Source organism: Harpia harpyja, chromosome 1, assembly GCF_026419915.1.
Source record: "Harpia harpyja isolate bHarHar1 chromosome 1, bHarHar1 primary haplotype, whole genome shotgun sequence".
Lineage (NCBI taxonomy): Eukaryota > Metazoa > Chordata > Aves > Accipitriformes > Accipitridae > Harpia > Harpia harpyja.
Window position 1 is genome coordinate 50,367,490 of NC_068940.1, and position 25,821 is coordinate 50,393,310.

At 41.5% G+C, this 25,821-nt stretch overlaps 1 protein-coding gene across 2 annotated transcripts in view; it reads right to left on the reverse strand.

Moving 5' to 3' along the window:
- STAC (SH3 and cysteine rich domain) overlaps positions 1-25,821 on the reverse strand; it is a 74,431-nt gene that overhangs the window by 20,939 nt on the left and 27,671 nt on the right. For both annotated transcript variants that reach the window (XM_052793166.1, XM_052793177.1), the window contains exons 3-5: positions 6,089-6,189; positions 3,775-3,856; positions 2,293-2,408 (exon numbers count right to left, since the gene is read on the reverse strand). In XM_052793166.1, coding sequence (XP_052649126.1) covers positions 2,293-2,408; positions 3,775-3,856; positions 6,089-6,189 — 299 coding nt within the window. The remainder of the gene's footprint in view (positions 1-2,292; positions 2,409-3,774; positions 3,857-6,088; positions 6,190-25,821) is intronic.

The following is a 25,821-nucleotide window of genomic DNA, read 5'->3' on the forward strand; positions in this document are numbered from 1 at the left end:
TCTGTGCAGGGACACAAACTGCAGCCCTGGAAGCTTCATGGCTGTAGAGGCAAGGCAGGGCTCCTAGGCTAGTTGCCTTTGCTTTTAACTACCTTCAGCAGGAGCAGCTATGCTGCTCTGATCCAGAGCTAGCCCTTTGGCAGCTTGGACACCACCTGCGAGGTGAAGTGGCATCCCAGGTGTTGCTATGTCCATGGTGTCCCTGGTTTGGTGACATGGCAGAACCTTGAAGCGCTCCCCAGCTCCAGCTGTAAGCCTAATCATAGCTGCATTGCTGCTTCTGCTTTGAGAGGAGCAGAGCAGCACAGAAGTGAGGACCACTGGGGAAAGATCTTAGTCCCTGTGCATTATTAATGGCACATGTGCTCCTAGCTCACACACTCCTGTGCATTTTTACCTGGGCTCTAAGGGCTCTGTGTCACATCACTGGTCAGTGCCTGCTCCTGGGTCACACATCACAGTTGTAAAGCTCCATGGCCCCATCATTTGGATCAGGGTTGTGTCCACCCCACATTTTTATCCTTGTCTCAATCCACAGGCTTGCACTGGCAGAAGTTATGGTTTCACTTGTCTGTTTATTCAGTTCTCTAACGTTTTCTGTTTTCTGTATGCTGACACGTGCTATGTGCTGTCTCAGCCTCAATACCCTGGAGAAATTCCCATAATGAACTTGCGTTCCTCATTCTACACCCACCCCCCACCTAGTTATGATCAGCTCCCTAGGGCAAGCTGACACAGCATTCATGATTTCTGTGCTTGAGTTGCCATTCATAATTCAACAGAATGCTTTATTGATTTAGAAAGCAATAATTACATTTGTAGAACTTCTGTCTCAAAGTAAATTAAATAATTGAAAGAAAGAACTGTAATCACAATGCGACAGGTGGTAGAGTCACTCTGGGTTTTAAAAAAGAATGGAAATTACCAAATTCCTTTTAAGGCACAAACAAGGGTGGATAGAGGACATATCCTTTAACAACTCCTTTGCAGATTTCACTTAGTTCTTGTTTAAATTTGTCTGGTTTCTTTCACATCTGACACAAATGGATGTCTGTTTAGAGGCCACCTACACCACCTGAGGTTACAGTTCAGCCATGTGAGTGAGCATACATTTAAGTGCCAGGGAAATGTTGTACCAAACATAAACAGATATTAGCATAAACAGATATTAGCACAACTTTAAATTAAACATGTAAGTATCTGCTTTGAGGCTTGGAGACCAAGTCTCATTATGTCTTTGTGCCTGGTCATTTTTACAGACGTGAGTGCAGGAGAGATTGTCAGATAACGTGGGTCTGATTTTTAGACATGACAATCAGCTTTAGCCTCCAGTGTACTCAGGTGTGATTGTTTGTTTTTTTTTTTGGTGGGAGTGGGGAGAATCTCTTTGAAAAAAAGAGAGCCTCAAGCATAGGCTTAAGTGCCTGTTTATTGGAGGTGAAACATTCTTTCAACACCATGAATGAGTTCCTGATTTTATGGGTCCCAATACTGTTGAAATAACCATTTCTGTAAGGAAGAAATTGGTAATTATTACTGTTGAACTAGGTATGGATTTAGCAAAGGCAGGGCTAATGGAACTATCGTTTCCGTTGTCCTCCTTCTCCAGCTCTTCTGCCATTGTCCTGAAGAACGTGACTTTTATGATAGGAGAGAGTGAATGACAAAGATTAACATGAAGGTGAAAATCTCCCTGTCTGGATACAAGCAGCTGAGCACACCTGCCTATATTTGGGGCTTGGAGAGAGGAGCCCAAATCTGTGATGCGTCCCTCCTGAGTCTACCCTGGGCAGGGGTGGAGGTGCCAGTCCATTGCCTTGTTGCAGTAGCAATGGCTTAATTTTGGCTGGGCTTGTACTGTGGAGCTTGTACTTTTAAATCTAGGCTCTGAAGACTCCAACCCATTGCTATCCCTTGTATGAAGGGTAAACGCCCACCGTCAACAACAGGCAGGATGCATCTACTCCAGCGTGACAGTTTAAATATCTCTGTTCTGCTTTTACACAGATATGCAAAATCAAAAGAACGTAATTTCCTTTTCCAATCCAATAAAAGAATATTATCCATTTAATTTGTATTTTTCTTTTTCTCAAGAGTCATCTAAAAGATACTTAAAACCCGAGTTTGCAAAAATAATGTGTTTTCTGGTCTCATTTTGTAAGCTGAGGGTGAGATTTTTTTTTTTTTTAACAGTTTGAAATACAAGTTTTGTGAACTCTGATACAAACTCCTATGAATGAGTATCTATTGCTCCCTCAGAAAGAAAATGGAAGAAAGATGTGGGATACTCACAGAGTTTCTGTTGGGAGAGTCAGACCCACTTCCAGAACTGCCCTTTTTGGTTTTCTGGGCTAAGGAGGTCCCAAAGCGGAGAGTTTCATACACAGGGTCAACCTTATTTCCACAGGCTGCAACAGAAGGAGCAAAACATGCATCAGTCCCTGGAAGATATTTCTGGTCATGCTCCTGCTCCACTTGGAGAAACACCTACCTCTACCAGCATGACGGGGTGTACGCTTAGACACAAGTTGAGAGACTGTCCTGATAAAAAGTGTTTGATGAATTTAGTGGAACTGGCTTTTGCTAGCGATTTTCTGCTGCCTCTCTGCTTCCATAAAGATCATCCTCCCCTCATACAGGCTCTTTGGGTCCCTGCCATTGCCTTTCTCTCTTTACCTGCCATACTCCTTCTCTAATCACCACTGATGCTGCCTACACTGAGGTAAGGAAGACAGAGTACCAGGAGGCTTTAATCCATGTTTGCTGCCTGTTCCTACCACTGACCTCTTGGATTGCTCTCAACAGCAGATGCTTGAAGGGAAAAACCCTGCGTTGTGCCTGACCATCCTTGTGGTATGGGTGGGCCATCACCTTTATCCATCTACCCTCAGAGGGCTCCTACTTGGCTGACGTGGATAAACAGGATGGCCTGGATCTTCCTTGAAAGGTACTGACAACCCCACTGTGGGGCTTTATGGCATCCAGATGCAGGTATGAGTAAGTACCTGCCTGTTGGCAATGTGCTCCAGGTTGCTCAGATCAGTGTAGGGGTAGCCAGAAAGGCCACCACCCCCACTGATGTATGTCCATTCAATTCTCACTCCTACTCTCCCTCATAGCTGGCCCCAAAAGTAATGTCCCAAGGCAGAGGAATGGATGTCTTCAATTGGCATGAGCAAATTCAGTTCAAATTCTCTTCTACATACTGCATTATTAGACCTCAGCCTCCCTTGCAGTGCAAGGTGGTAGACACATAGAATACAGTACATTTGTAGCACTGTGTAGAAGGAGGGAAATTTTGGCCAAAGTACTGAGAAAAAACATGGGATTTTGAATTTTGATGAGAGCAAAGCACACCTCATTTTTTAGCCAGAGTTTGTTCAAAACATTTCTATTACTTCTGACAAAAATGATGGATGTTTTTTAGAAAGAGAAACTTAGATGAAATCCATGTAATTAACTTTTTTTTTTTCGCTAACTGCTGAAAACAACCATGTAAATGTCCTCAGACAAGTAATTTTAAACTGACTGCCTACTAGTAGTTGCTAAGAGGTTGTATGTATGGGGGTTTGAGTGAAACGCACAATAAACACACCCTCTCCTCTTCCAGCTTTGTATCTTTGAAGTGGTCCTTTCCTGAGATGGCAGAAGGACATCCAGTCACCGAAAGGAGCTGGAAGGCTGCTGAGGGTAAATACCACGGCTGGAAGTCTGCCGCTGCTGTTGCAGAGCACTGCCAAAGGGAGACTGAAGGGAAAAGCAATCAAAACCTACCAATAGGCATCACTTCTTTGATGCAGCCAAACTGTTCATGAATGAGTAGTGGTGAGCTGTAGTACCGTCGAAATCCCTTTGGCTGGAGGGAGAGAAAGCAAAAACAAGTGAAGTGCATTGCTGCCATGATTGATGTAGTAGAAATAACCTCAGCTCTTCGGCTAATGGCGTAACAGTGTGGTGAGGCTGGAAATTTGCCTCCTGTTGTTGAGTCACTGTGGGGTTTAGAGATCAGGGATTTATTTGATTTTTCTCCTGGAAAAGAACAATTTCCCATATTTATGTGGAAGGAGGGGCTCATTTTCAGCTCCCCTTTTTCTTTTGTCTTTTACACAAAAGCAGCACTAATTAATTGCAGCAGAAGTGCTGAATCATTAGAGGTTCTGGGAAGTTTTCCTCTCCCTTTCTTCTTATGTAATGTGAATTTGCGTTGTTTTGCATTTGCTAAACACGCGACTACCCTTCCCCACCCTAACTCCAAATCCTCATGTTCCCACGTATGCACTTCCAAAATCCAAGGAATTTAGAGACTTTCTATAGGTTTTTCTAAGGTTTGCTGCTGACTGACTGCAGCTTCCACTGCTTTTTTGTCTTGTAAGGTCAAAAAACTCCCCAAGCCATCACCAGATGCCCCCTCAATGTCCATTTGTAGAGAAATGCACTATAACAACTCAAGTTATACCATTAAAGAATACCACAATATGGCCAATAATGGTGCCTTATACCACTCTAAAAACCATTCCTAGAAGGTTAAACACTTTCTGTTACCTCTCTATTTACTATCTCAGCTAGCAAGTATCTCAAAATGAAAGTGCTAATATCGAAGTCTTTGGAAATGCCCTTCAAGGTATTAAAGATTCACAAATGGTCTTTCAAATTTCTAATCTTTGCAGGCTGTGAGAATTTCCAGTCACAGTGAGAAGTGGAAAAGCCTCATGGAGATGCACATATTTTCCGTATCTTATGTTCCGTATACATCAAAAAATGATAGTTCAACAACTAGTTCTTTTGCTAATGAGCTGCAGTATAGAGTGAGAAGGAATGAGGAGACTGATAAATTTGGTTTCTTAGAAGAATAAATTCCAGATTCTCCAGCTTCAGTTTGCCCCCAGACTAGATTCAGGCATAACATGAGCTCATAAAACTCCTGTGAATTTGCTGGACGACTTCCTGCTGTTAATTTGGACTCTACTTTTCTGCTTTTGTAAACTAGTGACCACAAAAGCTGAGGCTGGAATCAAGAAACGTGTGAAACAATTCATGTGATTTAATATTTGGCTTGTCCAGGGCTTGCAATGAGGTCATTCAGCTCTCCACAGACCAACTTCCTACACCTGAGTGCCTCACACTAGGGCTATGATTATGGATTAAATGCATAAAGATCTGCCTCAATAGCTTTCACTGAATACTCTTGAAGAGGAAAGATCTTTCCAGAGAAAGGTGGGATTTCCAGCCCTTTTGAAGTCAATGCTTGCATTTTTTCATCATTTAACACACTGAAACTGTTTGGGTTTAGCTCATATTTGTTTCAGGTGCCTTCAGGTTGCAACAAATCTAAGAAAGTCTGAAACATGAATATATTTATTCAGTTTTCATATTCCAAATGGTCATTTTTCCAAGTTCTTTTTCCAAAAGTAACCAAAAGAACCATATTCCCATAAAAGTCATCAAGTTGGGTTAGAATAGTCTCAAACACAGTGTCCTGCCTTTGCCAATAATGAGAATTTGCTGCTCAGAAGATGACCCAGGCACTAAGGAGCTGTGTCCATACAGGGACAAGTCTCCTCCCAGCCTCTCCTACTGAAAGATTGCTTCATACTCTGTAGTGTCTCACTGTGAAATATCCTTTGGTTTTCTTTTTAAGATGAATTATGGTTTTTCTTCAAGCCCTAAGAGTGGAAAAAGCAATAAAACATAATTTGAAGGATTTTTTCATTTGTTAAACTCCATTGAAATATTTTGACTAATTTATAGCATTCCTTGAGAGACTTGCACTACAGCAAGCACAGTTTAAATCAAGGGAATTAATTCTGTTATTTAGCTAAATTTGGATTATGTAATTGTATTTTCACATCCACAAAGCAGACCAGATTTGTGCTTCATTTTTGTTCAGGTTTTTGTGTGGTGGCAATAGCCCAAATTGATAATATGGTACCACCTGGCTTTACTTTTCCCGCCTCAGTAAAATGACCTGGTGTCAGTTCTGCTAATGCACCAGCTAAATGCCAGCCAGCGGGTCAGGCACACAAAGTGAGTGGCTCCAGCACAAGCTGGTGCCTCCCACTGCACTTGCTGCCCTGAGCTGCTCACTTACCAGCTTGCCCATGCAACGCTGTTGTCCAATACTGTCTGCACACTTGTGGTGGATGCTCATCTTACAAGCCTTACAGCGCAGGCCATGCTTAGCATTTGTCCCTGTGAAATGCACAGAAATGATTTAATTAGACAAAATCAATAGTTTCCATGCATTTAACGAATGACCTGAAAGAACTGATGGGGAGGTCAGTTGCAGCAGAGTAAATATTGACAGTGTTCTTCGCCTTGCCTACTTTTTTTTTTATACATTTATACATGCACTTTCTTTATGGCCTCTCCATTTTAGGCATTTCTCCCCGAGGCTCTTTCCTAGGCTATTGCTGCCTTTAGATATATGTTGGATTATGCTCTGTTGTATGATAGTCTTATCAGTGATGTCTCTGCTTCATCAACATCAAGCAAAATCCCTTTGCTACTTTGAAAGGGCTTGGCATGGGAGCCGTGCATGGCTGAGGAAGCCACTGAAGGAACACCCAGGCTCTGGAGCTGCCCTGAGGAGCCAGGCCATCAGTGGAGGGCCAGGTTTTGCAAGTGAGAGGTAGCTCCATGGGTGTGTGAGAGGGCAAAGCCAGCTCCCTTACCATTGCCCACCCATGCGCCCAGGGACTGCTGCTCTCACCTCCTTGAGCCGGTGCTCAGAGGGTGCAGAAAGGGCTCCTTGCACATCCCTGAGCGGGGCAGTGAGGATGCCATGGGTCTGACCTTGCTCTCCATCACCAGCAGTGGAAAAGTTCAGTGCTGCTGGTAGGGGAGCTCTGGGAGAAAATATGCCTTACGGAAGCAGACTTCTCCCACTTGGGCAACAGTAGTTCTGCATTATCTTCAATGCGGACCTACTCTTAAATGACAGAGCCAAGCCTGTTTGCTTCCAGGCAGGAACAGCCACTCTTACTCATACACCCATAAGACTTCCTAAACTATGCAGAAGCAGTTAAGCTGCAGCAACTCTTTTATCCCCACAGGACTTTATAAATGGAATGAGTAAACAACATGTCAGTTAATTATCATCTACTGTGAGAGTGAGTAAGAAACAAGGTAGTAAAAAAACCCCCCCAAACTCTTGACATTTTAACCAGCTCTCATTAGTCAGACATTATAGGAATATTAGTCAGAAGGATCCTGCATCTGAAAGTACTCATGTAGCTCTTGGTTATTTGAGTAGTCAATGCCATGTACATGCTGCTGACTTCATTCAGTGAAATGCTACGTCTGAAAAAAACACTTCAGGGAAGGGCTTATCAAGTCAGTGACAAAACCCAAGCCTTGACAGGACCGCTTTCAGGGGACGAGGTCCCTGAAGTGGCCACTTTCAAGCCAGATAGAGGCAGGCTGGAGGAGCCGGGGGTGGTTGCAGTGAGCCAGGCTCAGACCTTTCACTTGTGCGCTTCCTGTAGGACAGGGAACCGACATCCTCCCTGCCTTCCTACTGAGACTGCTGGAGAGATGGGGAGTGAATAGGATTGAGTGTGGGGTGCACCCCGGGGACTCCCATGGAGTGGGGTCAGCACCTGCTCCCCACTTGTTGCCTGCCTGCGTCATCTCAGCTGAGCCGATGCACAGTGCCTCACTGCTCGGGTACGCGCAGACGTCTAGTCTCATTCCTGGGGTCTTCTTTCCTAGTAAACACAGGATTTACTAGAAGAACACATCCCTGGTTTCTTTTTTTTTTTTTCTGCATGGTTGCACTTGGATCACTGTGCTGTGAGGATTTTTTCAGTTATAGTTTCTTTTCAGTAACACATGCTCAAACCAATATTGACTTGCGTGGCTTTGTGCTTTTATTACTGATGATGAAATGCTAAATCACCCTTCCCGATGGTTCACAACTGACACTGTGACAAAACAGGAAGGAGGATGGGACGAAAAAAAGGAAAATGACATCATACTTTGCCTATGCAACAAGTATTTAGAGTCAGTGCTTACACTGGGTCTAATTCTCCTCTCACGCTGGTCTGTACTGGCATAACTTTTACCTGCTTTACCAAGTTGCTCCTGAGATCCAGCTGAAAAGGTAGTTGGTCTCACAGTCCTTTCTGCTGGCTGTTACGCTCTTCCAGCCATTTTAGTGTTAACATTACAAGGTGGATATTGGTCCTTACATGTTATGACCATGTGATCACAGAAGATACACAATTGTCAATACAACTGTGCATCCAAATGATGTGCAAAATGAATGCAAAGTATCTGTGCTACTTTCAAAAATCAAAACCCAGCTTCTTCAGAACAGAAATCTGTGGTCATGTGAAAATGAATATGACAATAAATTACAAAACAGCAACACTGTATTTCTATTGCTGAATGCCATTTGTTACCTGTGTGTAGGTAAGTAGTGGCTTCAAGGAGAGGAAAAGTATTTCAGTCACACAGTTGAGTCTACAAGAAGTCTTTGTAAATCAAAATGAAATTCCCTATAACTACCAAAAGCTTCAATCTTTAATTCATTGTCATTTCTAACTACTTGGTTTACTGTGGGACCAGGCAGCTTGGAAATAATTTGCATGTATCTCCCTGCCTCCCACTGAGGAATAACTAAAGAGCTTAAAGAAGCAGCATTTATTCTGTATTTACACTTAACTACTGTATCTCAAGCTCTGAAAAAGGCATTTCTACAAGCCACATTTTCTTTTTTCCCCAGAATAATTTCTTCTTCTTCTTCAGTTTCTGATCTCCATCACACTAAATCAAACCTCCGCAGAGAATCATGGCTAAGCTATTTCAAAACTGCGTGCCAGAGATTAGACAACTACGTATTAGCAACATATCTGACCCAAAATTTCCTGAGATTCAGAACTGAGGCACAGCCACAGCTCACGTTATGGAGAACGGATCCACATTCAGTATAGGCGTAAATGAGACCAGGGTTTGACCCGTTGCATCAGTTTTTGGCCTCCCATGTAAGCAAGCCCGTTGACTTTGCAGTTGCCTGAATAGGGCTGGTTTTGGAAGGCATCCTGGTAGTTTGAAATGGGGAAAAAGCAGGCAGAACATGGATCTTGCAAACAAGTTATGTAAGCTGAGTGAGTATGGTCAGAGTCCTACAGTCATGCTGGTATGAGAGAGGTATTTCATTATGCCTAAAGTAGTGGCACAGGATATAGCAATGTGTTGAAACATTATTTGCCAATAAATTCCCCCAGAGAGCATAAGAAAGCTAGGAATTTGGTCTGAACATACATTAAATAGTAGAAAATAAGTGGTATTAATGACTAAAAGTAAAAAATGATGATGACAACAATAATAGCAATAATAGTAATAACACCACCACCACAATAGGGCAGACTGTTTGAGGGGAATTAGTATCATTTCACTTATCTGCCATAGGGTACCAGGGCTTGTTTGAAGTTGAAAGCCTCTCTGTGGTATGTTTATTCCAACTGGGTTAATCTTCCTGTAGACTGAAGCATGGGAAGGGGAAGAGTAAGGAGATAGTTCGTATTTGAGATGGCCACAGCAGTGTCTGGAGAGGGGAGTGTTCCTGCAGAAGCAGTGAGGTCTGGGATAATAAAACACTCTCCTCAGGGACTTCTGCCGAACATACTCTGATGACCTGCAAGCCTGACCATCACTCTCTTGTTTGCTTCCTGCCCCTCTAAATAGCTGTCAGCCTGATTGCAGCCTACCATTTATTCCCAGTAGCAGATATTCCCCTATGCCAACCTCAAAGCACAGCTGGAAACTACTGGTATAAAGTACTTTTAGCTCACCTGGAATCATTTCAATTTGTGGTGGATCAGAAATAGAGGAACTAAACGCTTAGCAACTAAGCTAAAGTTGGAGTACTCTATCTACTTTTTTCTCTGTTTTTTTGTTCAAAGGGGGAGGAGACCAACAGCTTTGGTGGACTCTTTGTTATTACCTTCAAAAAGTAATCATCTCTCTCACCCTTTTCTCCAAAGACCCTTACTAAGGTTACTTACTTAATTCGTTAAATGCTGAGCATGCCAGAACAAAGGTTCTGCTCAGTCACTTTTTGATTGCAATCTAGGGATGTGATTATCACTATTTTTATGCAAGGCATGCTACTTCATTCACTGAACAGGGTGGCCAGTGTTCAATGAATGGGCAGCTCTATTCAATACTTCTTTTTTACTTTCATTGGACAGTGTGTGTCCTTAAGCATCATGTCTTGAGTACCATAGTAGCCTAATTCCAAATACAAGGTGATTAATAGCCTCATGGGCTTTCCTATGGGCTCACTATCTTTGTCTCTTTATGCCCTGTGATATGAGCATGTTTGCCAAAACTTGGATGGGATGGCTCCCATTTGAGGGACTAATGGGTAAAACTGTCAGAGCTGTTACTAATACAGCACTGTTTGGCCCAGATGCTGGCATTTGAGTTGTAAAAATTGCAAGCTGCTAAAACTGGGTGTTTAGAATGGAGAGTATTGGACATGTTTAGCTGACTCGTAGTGCCCATAAACGTAACTGTCAATGTATATGTCAAATTCATATAGGAAAAAACCACTCACACATACATTTGCACATGTTCTCTATGTCCTATGTATTAACGTATCTATTAATCATCTCACAGTCTGTAAAGGCTAGTATGCCTTTTGCAAATGAAAAAGCCAAAACTGACAAAAGAAACAGTGTTTCACTGGAAGCAAATGAGCAAATTTCATGTCAGGATACCTGAGTAGCTCTTAAACTTACAAATGAGGTTCTGCCACAGTCATTTTCTTCAGATACCAGCTAATGCATCCAGACACTCGGCACTGGAAGGACGTATTGTTTTGAGAAGCAGGTCATGTTTAATAACGCCTTGCTAGAAATACTCTATGACTGGGTCAGCTCCCACTTGAATATCTAAACCAGTGGCTAGGTTTTCCAGAACAGCTACAGAAAATTGAATCTTAAACTGTTCTGATAATCTGACCTTAAATACTACCAAAAGGACACACTGCATCACTTTTGTAAATCTAAGCCTTTTTTGGAGGATGCCTAAATGGAAACAGAACTCCTCAGTATAGGTGTATGGAAAGATCTGGAGGCAGACACAGAGGAGACAGGGCAGAATTTTATTCCAAGTCTTTATGTCTGTCTCTCCTACAAAAGTAATTTCGTAACTACTCTGCATTTCAGGAAAGTGACATTTATCCTAAGGAATGCAAATGAGAATTATGTTTATCACACACATGTGAGGGGAACCTTTATCATCCTCTTGGCCAGCACAGCTATGGCCATAGCACTGTTGGCTGAAGCTTTTTGCCTGTTGTTTCAAGACTCAACATAAGCTTAATAGCTAGAAAGGGAGAACGAGCCCTACAGCCTGGAGAAATTTGAAAGAAAACCGCAAATGTTGGTAACAACATGACGTTATGCTGACTGTATAAAGATAACTATAATAGGCACTTACGCAAAAGTTAAAAAAAAAAAGAGAGGATAAAAAGATTCCAGTCTATAAAAGAGAGAAAGAAGGGAAAGAGACACAGAGAGATTGTCACCTCCAGCTAATCCAGCTATGACCCAACCACAATTTTTTATTGTTCCAGCTGAGAGGAACATGTCAGTCAGAAATTGTTTTGATTTTAAAATTTCATAAATAAATACATTTGAAATTACATATTTTCCATAGAACTTCAACTTCTGCTGTGGGAGGCTGATAAAAATAATGAGTGCCTTGCCCCTTTCTGCCCAAGCGCATTTGCAATTGTCACCAGAAAGTTGTCTCCATGCCAGATTTTATGGGAAACGGAGAATTTTAAGCAAGCTAGGCCAGTATTGTAGCGGTGAAGGGCTTAGGATGTCACCTTAGAAGGAGAATGAAAAGTCCATGAAATGGCACTGGTGCCCCTGCAGTCATCTCTAAGCCTTTGCACAACCTCCTCTCCCACCCCCTTCTTCTTTTTTAATTAATTGTTTTTGTGTAAAAGCTCTGATCCTGAAAGGGAGACTATTTTTAAAAATTCCCCTATGGCTACTTCCCACTCCCATGGCTGGCTGCTGCTGGACAAACACTCACCCTCCTCCTTCCCCTGCTCCTCCTCAGTTGAGAGCTGTGGGTAGATGAGAACAACATTTTCTACGCAGGACATCCACACCTTGACAGTTAAAAATCTTGAGCTCAATCCCCCCCAAATCATTAGGTTTGTAAGGATGAGTTGGGCATCCCTTTGCTTGCCCTTCCTTGGCCTTCAGCCTCCTCGAGTGCCTCCCCGCCACCTCAGGAATTGCCCACTTTCTCTGCCTTAATACTTGGCACCCCTCTGATGCTTTTTCTTAACTGATGCTTGGACCCCATCGCCTGCCCCAGCTGACACTGTGGAGAGGACAGAGGTGCAGATCCTCAACTGGTCATCAGGTGAGCTATAAATCAAAGCCTGAACCCAGATTTCCCCAGCCACCCTAAATGGCTGACTGCTGGAAGTCACTGCCGTCCGATGCCTGACTGATAATTCAAGTTGATGGATGCATGGTTGCCAGGTGCGTTGACTGATACACTAATATTCACCTCACAATTAGCGATCCTCCAATTGCACTTTCCACTGCTAAATACAGGACTGAATGGATTGTTCAAAAAAGTAATAAAAAGAGGACATAATAATTTTGTGGTCTGCTGTATATTGCTCCTAACTGGCCCACAGATAAATGTATTGTGGCAGCTCTTGGCATTGTCATTTTGATGATTCAAAAGGATCAATTTTCCTTTTTAAGGAGTTGAAATTGCACTTTATAGATACCCTTCTCTTTTGACCTGACTAGATAGTCTACACTCATTTGAAGACCGTGGCAAAGGCATTCTATTAATGAGTAACAGATGTGTAGGATGAAAAAGTTCAAAACACACAGAGAAAAATAGGCAAAAATCTTATTTAGGCAATTTTTCATGAATAACGGCAGCATGGGATTGACTTCAAAGGTTTTACTCTTTAGTAAGGGTTTTTTTGTGTTTGTTCTTTTTTACAGTTAAATCTGCCAGTTCAAAATATGCAGAGTTGTGGGTAGGTTAGATCAGTAGCTCCTTGGGATGGGGGTACAGGGATGTCCAACAACATATGGGAGCTAGAGGAGGAACCCTCTATTCAGGACCAAGGTGCCAGGTCTGGACCTGACACCTTCACTGGTTGGAGTGTCCCATTCCCCTGAGTTCACCTTGTGTCAGTCTAAACCAAATGGGGTGTGGGGAGAAGCTGGGACTTGTATATTTACGTTCTGTAGAATAGGACTTGATATCCAACCATGCTACCTGTTCTGCCAAATCAATAAATTTTAGATTATATGTCACTGAGGTGTGGGTCTGTTTGAGTGCCTACCCCACCCAATTTCCTAACAACATCCAATGTTTAAATAGCAAGAAAAGTTGCCTTGCATGTAGGCAGGCTACAAAACAGCACATAAAATTAGAACTGACTTCCTAGTGACATAGTTTTCTTTAGAAACAACATGCTGAGAAAAAACTGAGGCAGTAATAGGCAGGTTTTTCTTCAAGGCTGTTACAGAGAAGAAAAATATCCCTGCTAAAATAAAGTCCTTTCTAACTTCATGGTTTTAAATCATACATATCAGCAAGAGGAAATGCCTTTATTCCTCTTGCAAATCAACTCTGTAACTCCTTGACAAAGAACTTCCAATGCTGCCAGACATTTTAGTCTGTGGTTCAGGAACAATAAGACTTACTTAAAATGCAAATAGGCCTTTCCTGTCTGTTGGTGCAAAAGTGATTCTCATCGTTGATGTCTGGTGATCAGAAGAGGACAAAACTCACTGCCGTATGCTGAAAAATTTGGCCACAAGAGGTTTTTTTGCAAAGCACTTTTCACATATTCAGCAGCTTTGCTATAAATGTTTGTCCCTAAAAGGAAATATCCACCTCCGTACTTCTTAAAATATCATTTCAGGTTTTTGATCATCTAAATGTTAATTAAGATGCTGGAACACCATGATAAATAAACTAACAGCTAGCTATTATCGAAAGAAAAAGTCCCAGTCCTCTAAAAACCAAACACGATAAACCTTATTTAACTTTCTTTGCTCCAAACAAACTGACACTGGTATCTCAATACCTACTTTTCTAGACAATTTTCTAGACTGCTGAGCCTATGGTTGTAGATCTTTGCACCAGGTTGCTTTGCTGAGAAGGAAAATAGCTCAAAGAAGATAGGCATAGACTTGCCTATGGGAGGTGATGTTGAATGGCTCCAGAGATGATGATGGTACCAAAGCTGAACAGGACAAGGGAACATGGAGAAATTAAACCTGGTGTGGTGTCCCAAAGGAGGATAACCAGAGATCAATGGCTGATCTTGGTCTCAGTAACGTTAGTAAACACCGTGTGTTCAGTAACTCTTCTTGAGATGAAGATGATGAAAGTCAGATTTCAAACAAGATCTCCATGTTGGCAGGCTCAGGTTATTTGTACCTGTGTTCTTACATGCATTGGAATGAAAAGGCATCCAGTTACAGCCTTTTTTGTGTGTTTTGAGACACTTTGAAAAAGCAGTTGAATTTTGTAGGGCCACTTATATGTGCCAAAACCTTGATCTTTCAAGGGCCTTGTACAATTATAGAGGAGTTGGAAAACAGAAAAACAGTATCTGAACAGAAACTATGCTGCAAAATGAAGAGCAGGGCCCTGGGCTTGCTTAAAATGTGGGAAAAGAGTTACAGAACAAAAGAACAGTCTGCCCTCAGCAAAGGGATTTAATATCATTTCTGGTCTGCTAATGGATTTTTAACATTGCCTGTTGCTTACAGAGCTCCATCATCAACAGGCTTGAAACGAGAGGCTGCTATGTGCCAGAAGATTAGGACAATCAATTAGGACTATAAAAGGTTTAGTTAAAAAAACCCCCCTGCTATGTAAATAGCCAGTTGCGCTCTGGCCTTCTGCTGTTTCAAACTTACTGAGGTTTTTGGCTCTTTCCTCCTGTAGCAAAAACACTCCCTCATCAGTGCAACCTCTTGTTGCTTCTGGTCTTTATTAGCACAGACTGACTGGCAGTGCCTGCAGCGATAGGCCTCGCACACGAAATGCTGACATGCGACTTACCATGGCCATGATTCCTCTCCCGCCCTCTTTTGCCCATTTCACAGTAGCTAGTGATGGAGCTGGAAAGTGGAGCAACAGAAGATAACTACACGTGTCTCCACATAAATCTAGTGCATGGACACGATCTGGCCACACAGAGGCTTCTGCTCCAAAGCCATTTCTTCCCTTGGATCACACGTAGCTGAGGAGGACTTAATCAGAAGCTACAGTGGCTTCATGATTTGCTCAAACTAGAGAAGATTCAGGGCACCACCCTAAGTAACTGCACAGTTATACCAGTTTGGTGGCATTGGTTTTCAGGGAAGTTATTTTTACAGTTAGTCACAATGTGTTGCCTCTTTACAGAATTTTACAATCACATCTTATACCAAAGTGTTTCAGTTTCTTTTCAACAGCAGTTTTGAAAACAAAAAATGAAATAGTAAATGTGGAAAAACATTCAAATGAAACCTTTCAACCCAAGTGCAAGGTCTTAAAATTTCTTTTTTTCCAGAAATAGTTACTGAATTCAGTGAAATCACACAAGTTGGGCAGAAAACCACTTTCATTTACTACTGTCATCTGCTCAAAGAGGCAATCTCAGCCTTCACTGTTACAAACTGACACATAGTAGTGCTGGTCTAAAGCACACCTACAAGTACACTTCCCTGTGGCATCAATTATTGTTTAAATGAATTAAAAAAAAAGAAAAAAAACTGCTCTCAAATGATTGTACAGAAATTTCCGCAGCTTAGCAATGCAAAAATAGTATTACTTGCCTGGGAGTCCATCTGGGGATCAAAAAAATATGGATGTTAAGCTGAGATTTTACTTTATTTCTAAATATTTAAATCATTAAACCAAAAATACCCCAAATCTGCTCTCTAAGATTTTGTCTATCAACAGGAATAATTCAGCGCATCACTTGTAAACTGTCCATGGTTAGAAAGTATTATCATTATCTGAATTCACCCTGGATTCAAGTAGGAACAAGACAAGCCAACTTAAGCCATAGCTTTTCTCATCTACACATGTGGTTTGCATCAGCATGACTACGTGGTTTGTTGTCCAAAAACCTTAAATAATGTTGACTATAATTGTGTTACCGCTATTAGAAATAAGGAAACACATAGGGTAGCAATAGGCTTGGTAGCTACAGCTGTCTGGCCTGTACAATGATATAACCTATAACAAAAGTCTAGCAAAATCCATCACATAACCTTGGTTTTAGCAAAATGATTTCCAGTGCAACTGGAGCTGTTGTTGGGAAGTCACTGAAGGCATGATTTGGAGGGGAGGGGAGATTTGGAGGGGAGGGGAGCAAAAAAAAAGATCAGTGTGTCAGAGGCACTGGCATGCAGCTGGATCTCACAGAGAGCTGGGTCAATACATGTATTCAGATTTAGGAGCTGACATAGGCAAAAAGAGCTGAAATTGTGAACACAAACAGGCAGCAGGTAACTGTGTGTATATGCATGGGTGAATGTCCCTGAACCGCTCGGACAGGAGCCTGCTATTTCTAAGCTACAACTGGTATGGGCTGCTTGGAAATGTTGATAACACTTTGACTAAACAAAAGGGATGTATCCCAAATCTTCCAATTAATAAAGAGACAGGAGACCGACCCACTAGTTAGGGGGCTGATCACACGTTGTTCTTATGCACATACACTATTTAGACTAGAGGAACTGGGAGCTTGGTTTCCAGAAAGAAGATCTGGTGCCAAGAGATAGGTTCCTGAAAGGAAGAATTGGTCTCAGAAAGAAGGGGGCCCAGAAGGAAGATGGTGAAGACCCTGACCTGGGGAGAAGTCTGGGAAATGGGGGAAGATCCTGGAGATGAGGAAGCCATGGACATCAATGCCAGGGGATACCCAGGGACCTTGGCCAGTGGTGCTTGACACCAGTAACTGCAAGCAGCATCACAGCAGGAACTAACATGACTTTCTGCCCAACCTTCCCAGGTAAGCAGGAATCTCCCTGCAGGGAAGGGGAGACCTAGGGAATGAAATGCTGGCGGGGAGGGAGTGAGGGAGTGAATGAGTGTGAGAAAGAATAAGTAGGGTAAAAGCTGTAATGTCACTGATTCTTCAATAAAACCTGTTATCAAGATCCTTTCCACACTGGCATTTAAGCTGTCTCACCCTTGACAAAAGCTCAGCTTCATCTTTGGTTAAGAAACAGCCTAAATTTCCAGATAGGGCATTTTGAAAGAGCATCTGTGAGAGATATACTCAAATCCCATCAATATCTTAAGTGTTGAATTTTCTGTTGCTCTTCAGAAGAATCTCTGTGTCAGCTAACAAAGAGTTTATTGCCCTTGGAGAACACCACTAAGCAGTTAAGTCTGCCAGAGCGTGTCATCAGCTTGTTACGGAAAACAGCTGCTCATCAGAGGCTATTGCTCATCTGCTGCTCTCCAAGAGAAACCATCCTGTGTCCTCCCTTCTGATGACATTTGAGACCTGTCATACTCAGTGGCTGTTTATCCCATTGTTCTGGTTTTGGCTGGGATAGAGTTAATTTTCTTCACAGTAGCTGGTAAGGGGCTATGTTTTGAATTTGTGCTGGAAACAGTGTTGATAACACAGGGATGTTTTAGCTATTGCTGAGCAGTGCTTGCACACAGTCAAGGCCTTTTCTGCTCCTCACACCACCCTGCCAGCAAGTAGGCTGGGGGGGCACAAGGAATTGGGAGGGGACACAGCTGGGACAGCTGACCCCAACTGACCAAAGGGATATTCCAGACCATATGACATCATGCTCAGCAATAAAACTAGGGGCAAGTTTGGCAGGGGGGCCACTGCTTGGGGACTGGCTGGGCATCGGTTGGTTGGTGGTGAGCAATTATTTTCACTTGCATCATTTGCCTTTCTTGGGTTTTATTTCTCTCTGTTATTTTCATTTTCATTACATTTATTATTATTATAATTATATTTTATTTCAATTATTAAACTGTTTTTATCTCAGCCCACAAGTTTTCTCACTTTTACCCTTCCAATTCTCTCCCCCATCCCACTGCTGGGGAGTGAGCAAGCAGCTGTGTGGTGCTTAGTTGCCAGCTGGGGTTAAACCATGACACCCATCCAGAGGTTATTAATGGAAAATGGACTTCCATGCTCAGCTGTGTTGAGGGACTACATCTAGCAAAACAGACCAAGCACCTTGGCGTAACCTTTCCATATCTGCTAGCTGTAACAAACACTGCAAGACAGAAAACATCTCACCTTGCAGCTGTAAACAGATGTGCAGATGAACCCCTGATGATGCCAATACACTGCGCCTAGGCTTACAGAGGAAGGCAAAGTGGTGGAACAAAATGAAGCTGCACATAGCAGCCTCTCAGCTCAAGCCCATTGATGACAGAGCTCTGTAAGCAACCAGCAGTGTTAAAAATTCATCCCCATGCCTCATAAAAAAAGACCTGGGGCAGCACAAAGCCTGTCTGGAGAGTTTCAGGTGCCACAGATCTTCAGATATGAAAAATTGCTACACTTCTGAGAGGTGCAGCTAGAAAAACAGGCAATATTAGCACTGCACATACAAGTTCCCTCATCAATACACCCAATCCTCATTTAGAGGGATCTTCCTGTGCAGTAAATCTACAGCCTTTCTTTTGTGATTGCTGAGGAAGGCAATCAGGAACATACTGACTGTGATGTTATAGTTCACACCGGCTCAGGGATTATACCAGCCATATGCCATTTCCTCTCTTGGCTGGGAAAGTAGAATTGTTGCGGCAAGAAGACATAGCCACCTTTTTTTTTTTTTCTTGCTTGCTTGCTTCCAACCCTTCTATTAAGCAGGAAATAATCTAGTGGTCAAAACAAAATGTTTCAAGATTTTCCAAGATCACTGCTTGCATGTTATAAAGGAAACTACAATGTAATCACAATTTTCAACTGTAGAGCATGTCTTCAGAATTAGAAGTCAGGGAGGGGATCCGTGTGTGTGCAGCATCCTTCAGTATGTAAGATAAACTTATGTCAAAGAGGAAAAAAGTTATAGATTGTGTATACCTGGAAAACTAAAATTTAGGCAGTTTAGAGAAGATAATTGCTGAAGTTGCATTTACTTGCATTCATATTACCAAAGCAGAAAGATCATGCAATGCTCCATGTGAGCCACAAGGATCATTGCTCTCTGAGACATCCTTCTATATTAAGGACAGCAACAAGCAACTGTGGGTAGGCATTTTACTCAACATGATGGCAATGCTCTATTTCTTGCAAAAGCATTTCTGCTAATTGCCTTATTTTATGGCTTCTGCAACTCATAGTAAGGTGAAGCTCCTAATAATTTCCCTTCTTGATGATGCTTTTGTCAGCTATGTGGCAATGTAATTATCCACGTAACAGTGATACTCTGGTAGACAAAGACTCTAAGTAGAAAAATAATGTTTTTACTGGAAGATCAGCTTCAAAGAAGATGCCTTTAATTTGCTTATCTGAAAACACCCAATGTCTCATATAAGCTCAGGAAAAGTAGATAGCAGGACATAAAAAAAAAGAAATCATGTATTCTGCTTCATCCCTAGGTCTTTAACAAACCTTAAGCTTACCCTTATGTTCTTCACTAGGGCTGATCTCAGGAGCAATGACCGCTACTGATTAGGGTGTTTGGTGTTTTTCAAAGTAGTTTTTGGTCAAAAATCATCTTGGCTAACATCATGTTAAAATACTGATTGTAAATGGGCTGGAAATTTTTATTGTTTTCCGTCTAATTAGGCAGCAAATGTTGGTCAATATCTTTAAAGTCTCTTTTCACTGAGGATTAACTGCAGTTTCATATTAATAGCGATTTCCCCAAAATTACAGTGAGCTTGAAAATTATCTAGTAACAAATGTGAAACATGCTTGATGCTGTTCAAGGACAAATTAGAATTTAAAATATATTTCCACCCTCTTTTTGCAGCTAAGCTGTTCCTGATTATCCAATTTACTGATAACATTCTTGCCTCATCTCAGAGGAGGAAGCCCTCCCAGAGGATAAATAGACTAAATATTTGCTTTTCAATATTTGCTTTAAAGTATGTTAAACTCTTTGTCACCAATGAAAAATATTAATTTAATGCAGGGATAATGTGTGGCCCTCTGTAGCTACTTTACAAACATGGGGCTGTATGAATTGGGTACTTTTTGTCATGCTTATTAAAAATAGAAGACGTACTAATGGAGCACACCTAGACTGTGTGTACCATACGTGTTTCAGCCTCTTTCCATCTGTTCATCCCCACTTTATGTATTTTAATAGACAAACTATCCACTTTCTAGAAATTTTGCAGAGTCCAGATGACATTATCTATACCTGACTAGTCCATAACTAACAGTTAACTGCATACTGTACAGTTTGATTAATGTGGTGCTTAACTTCATATTTCCAGAAGGCTTTTGTTTAGCTCTTCTTACAGGCCTCCTCTCAAAAGTGGCAAGGTCTACGCTTATGGATAGTTATTAACTCAAGAAAGATATCATAGGAGAAACCAGGTTCAATTTCAAGCTAACAGATATGTTAAAATTATTATTTTGCATCAATTTTTTTGCAGATGTGTGTTAAAAAATACAATATTTTTGTTTGCCCTAAACCCTAGCACAGCAGGTCAGAGAGGACCAAAGTAATTCTCACAACGATTCTCAAAAGTGCTAGAGGATTTAGGTGCCCAGAGCCATTCAGCATCAATTGGAGCGAGAACCTAAGTCTCCTAAATCCAGGAGTGGATTTACTGGAGGGAAGAAGGAGGGAGAGACAGGGACTTTAGGCTAGTTAATAACATATGGGATGGCACCTGGTACCAGTCACAGACAAGGTTACACAATTGCCCCTTTGCCTCACAATCAAAACCAAAGGAGGCTGAATTCAGCTGCTTTTGAAAACCTCTTTCCATAAGGAAACTCTTTGCCCTCTTGCATTAATAATAAACACCATTCACACACACACACACACTATTTTATACTGTAATAGTCTATCATCTGGAAAATAGATCTAGGAAGGCTCAGCTGTGACTGCAGAAGCCCTTTGGAGAGGTGGACACGAAACCGCCTCCACAAGCTGCTCCAGAGGCATCTCCTCACTGGCAGCTCTTTACCCTTCTCTACAGGGGACAACTCCCATGTTGATGCAGTGGCAACATGAATCTCTTCCCCCAAGGTCATCTGCGGGAGTGGAGGGCAGGGTGAACGCTGAATGAATAACATTATTTTTTCTTTTATCCTGCAAGAAAATCCTCAGTAAATAAAAATGCTTTCTTTTTCTTTTTTTCTTTTTTTTTGTTTTAAGACTCTGGAGGAGTGCTCCAAACTACCATAGCCTTGGAAACACAGCTTCAGTTACAGTCACGCTTCCCAGGAGTACTTCTACTTTGTCTAGCTGCCAATCAGTGGTGATCAACCTGTGACTGTTTATCGCATCCTTGTCTACCTGGATAATGCCGAATAAAGGCAGGCTTGGATCAAACCAGAATGCCTACTTAATGAAGTGAGGCAGCAAGCTTAAAAAAAAGTCAAGAATATTCTTTATGAGGGAGCTGATCAGACTGGAGGCAGAAAGCACTGTGTCATAGTTCCTGTGAAATTTTGCTATATTTAATAAACATCCACATAAATTACAGTTATATAAACCCTTCTTCAAACTATGGAGTTTTTCCATTACTTATTAGTCGCAGTTACCGATAGTCTAAGAGAAGATGTTCCGACATAGCGACTAACAAAAATGGGGACCATAGCTCCAATCCAGATCTCTTTCTTTCCTTCATTCCTCTGCATTTGAAAAGCTGGGCCAATTTATCAACTTTGAGCCTAGCTTTATGGAGGATGTTGCATTACAGCTTTGGGGATAAAAGAGGTTCAAAGTTCTAGTAGCCACAGTAGCACAGTGAAATAAAGAAATACAGGCTATTTTTAAAAGATGTGGCCAGAAAGAATTATTCAAGGCACTTTGTCGGTTGTTTGAAACTCCAGAATGACTGGCTAAACCAGAACAGGCGGTGATAAGAGTGAGTCAATACTGAAAGGATAGCACAATTTCACTGCTTAAGCACTGCTGATTAGTAGACTGGAAGTAAACTGTGCAGGGGTTTATTTTAGGTTTTATCTTTTTGCTTGCTTGTTTGTTTTCTACAGGTTTCTCTGACTGCAACCTAGTTAGTTCCCTGAGAAGGCAGGTACTGAGTTATTTACCTCCAGAGCTGCAAAGGTCTGGAGAATCTGCATCCAAACCAGAAGCTCAATTGCCCTGAGACCAACTATAAATGCATATATCTCAGGTACCTAAGCCAGTGATGGCATGATCCAGAAGGACCTGTTTTTGACGATTATTGGACATTGCAGACCACAGTTTTGTCTGGCCTTTCTGAAAGTTTGTAGCCCTCTAGTGTGTCTTTCCAGGCAAAGAAACCCCAACAGGTATGTCAATAAAACAGGTGGTTTGTCAAAATTCTGTGTCAGAGTTAAGGTTAAGTATGGAATGAAACTGCTAAGTACACTTTTGAAACACAAAGAAATGTACAGCGATGTTGTTATAAATGAGCAGCTATTTCTTTAAAACACAGCTTTAAAGGTCTGACTTTAAAGTCAGCTATTTTTAAAAGCGAAGTGGCTTACATTTTGCTACACTACTTATATTTGACTTAGATGGGAATACATTAATTGCATGTAATATGCTTGGAATGTGTGGAAAAAAACATTTTTTCCATGTGAGTCAGCACAGGAAATGAACTGCAAATGAGTAAAATGTTGAGAAGTCTACGGATGGAGTTTTTTTTAAAATACACAATGTTTTTCAAGAGTAGAGTACTGACATCATGTTTTCTTCAAGAGTAAAATATCACAGAGATGACTGATGATACACCAGAGACTGATGAAGAGCAAGAACTTGCTTCTGATCAGCATAGTTTAAGACTCTAACCTGATGCAACATTAATTTAATAGTTTCTATCTTTGCTGGTGCCACGCAGTTTTGCCTCCCCTTATTGGAAATTGCCAAAGCTTACCACATTCTTGCTAAACACAGAAAATGGTAGATAACACGAAGCAAACTCAGAGATGTTCTGACTTGATTTTCTTTTCACAGTGATGTAAAATAAACAAACCAGTGTCTTCTAAATAATGACCTAGTGATACCTCCCACAAGATACTTTGATTTTCAAAATACTACTAGTAAGTACAGCAAATGAAAGGGTTTCTAGGAGTCATACTGTGAGAAGATGTTCATGGATGGATATATTTAGGAAAATACGTAACCCACCATGGAGCTGAAACCTCACTCCTATACTAACCAACACTTGGAGGTCACAGCGGCAGAACAGTGAGCAGCAGAAAGGAGTGCAGAGTCTGCTCCAACATACTATTGATTTGCTCTGAAATTACATGAATTATTACTGTTGACTTCAGTATAAGAACTGATGATTGTATTGGAGTACTTGATGCTGCAAGAAGGCCTTATCAATGTAAAATGCATCCTCCATGCTCTCCCCAGAGCTCCCCTGAATCTGAAATTTTGTCCCTTATTTCACTTGGCAGAAAACTACTGCTTCTATATAAAATTTTCCTTCTGCTTACTGAGGTGGAACTTTAGCCCCAGTCTAGTACAGTTAGTAGGAACACTTCGACTCCTGTCTTTAATTGGAGGTATGAAGCACACTATTAATACTGCTTTTTCTTTTTTGAAATCAAACCAATAAACAGAGTTTCTTTTGAATACGTTGCATTGCACTCCGGGATGCATGAAAAGCATTTGAATGAGTAAGTCTGCATTATACTGATCCTAGTAAATATATTCCTCTGAATGCTGAAACCAATTACATGTATTTGGCCTTCATCTTATGACTTGTACTTCTGTCAAATGAACAAACAGGCACACGTGCTATATCCCAATGGCAACATTTGGCTCATAGGGCCTAACAATCAAGGAGAGATGATGCGCATATTTTTTGTAGCAAGACAATGTTTCATGTTCCTTCGCTTCAATTTTGCTGTGAAAAGAGCAGCACAGGGAGCCTACTGCCTCTGCTCTGAGTGTCCTGTTCACTCTGAAGCTACAGACAGATTCTGCCATGCTAGTGAGACTGAAGCGCGTACTGCATGCTCATGCTATGCACAGTTCCTCATGCTGCCCTGTACCGAACACAGCTGCTTAGTTCATAGAACAGAGAGTCATTTAAGGTGAACCTAGAATCATTCTTGGTGGCAAAACTGAAACCATCTAAAGTCAAGCTGGGATTTTCCTGGACTCTTTCCCCCAGTCTTCAAAACATGTATCTGTCTTTGCTTTTATTCTCATCAATAAGGAATTTAAAGCCATAGACTTGTTACTCTCAAACGTCACTGCCCGTGAAAAATGCAAAGAGAGAGAACAAATAGGCTCCATGTTGCATGTAAATTCAGAGTCTCTGCACAGAAGTGAATTTTTTTGAGTCTGCTTTGGGGAGCAGGCTTGACACGATTTCCTGAAAAGCTGCCTATTTTACTTCACCATCCCCAACAGTTGCATAACTTATGTGGATTAATTGAGCTACAAACACTAACATCCAGATCTCCCATGCTGCTTAAAACACAATACAGTGAAACCAGCCATGACCGCAGTAAGGATCAAAGAGAGAGGATTACAGGAATAGACTAGACATCTGTCTATGAGAATCAGGGCATTTAGACTCTAAGGCATTATAAGGTAAAACTCTTAACATCTTTTCTGCCATACCTCCAAGCAAAGATGAGCTGGAGGAGGTCAGAGCAATTCACCTGACTCAGCCTGCCACCAGACAATAGGTTGCATTAGCTTCTTCAGCAATTATCAAAGGCTTCTTTCTCTAATGAAATGGCTAAGATAGATACAGAACAGAAAAAGGAAGCCCCAGAGGATAGAAAAGAACAAAAAAAGTTCAGAAGGCAGGTGGAATTAAAGCTGATATTTTGAAGCTTATAGCTATGCTTCAGGACTTGCCTATCCCAGGCGGGACACAGATTGCCCAGCAAAGCAAAAGAGCACGGGTGTTTAGGAATTGGAGTTACTTCCTGCGAAGTTTGCTGCCAGTAATAATCTGTCTTGAGCAGCAGTGTTTTGAAACAGTATTGCTGAGTTGTGCAGATTTGTGATGATACTAATCTCCATGCAACTTCATGAGAAGCTGCCAGAAATGCAAAGGATTTATATTTGCAGTATATATTTGTGAAACTAAGCTTTGATAGAACGTCCAACTGCATTACAGAAGGAGACAAGTTCTGGGCCTGCCTCCATACATAAAGTTATTTCAACTAACTGCCTACCTTCCAGACTTCCTTTCAATCTCTGGACTATGAACTTCCCTGATATTGATGCTTTACGCCTTCTCCCTTTGACTCGTTCTACCACTTAAAGGAGAAAAAAAACCTTAAAAGACTGGAAAATAACATCAAAAAATCTGGGATCAAAACTCCTGTGTTTCCATGGATTCAGTAGAGCTGTGGTGCAGAGAGGATGAAATCAGGCCTCATACATTCAATTCTTTAATTTATGCAAGCAGGATTGTCTTGCATCAGATTTAATGTTCTGCAGACAGCTGCCTTTTCCAAAGAGCACGGGTTCCCCACGCAAATGGGGGATGCTAAGCACCCGCATGTGGAAAAGGAGGTAGCATTCTCTGAAAAGGGTTGAGCAATCCTATCAGCATCTTTCAAGAACTTACCATATTGTTATCTGAAAGGCAGTGACTTCCATGCCAAGGGACATGAGCTTATTTCAGGAAGCTCAACAAATTGCAGACAATAGTTTGTACTCAGAGACGTGCACT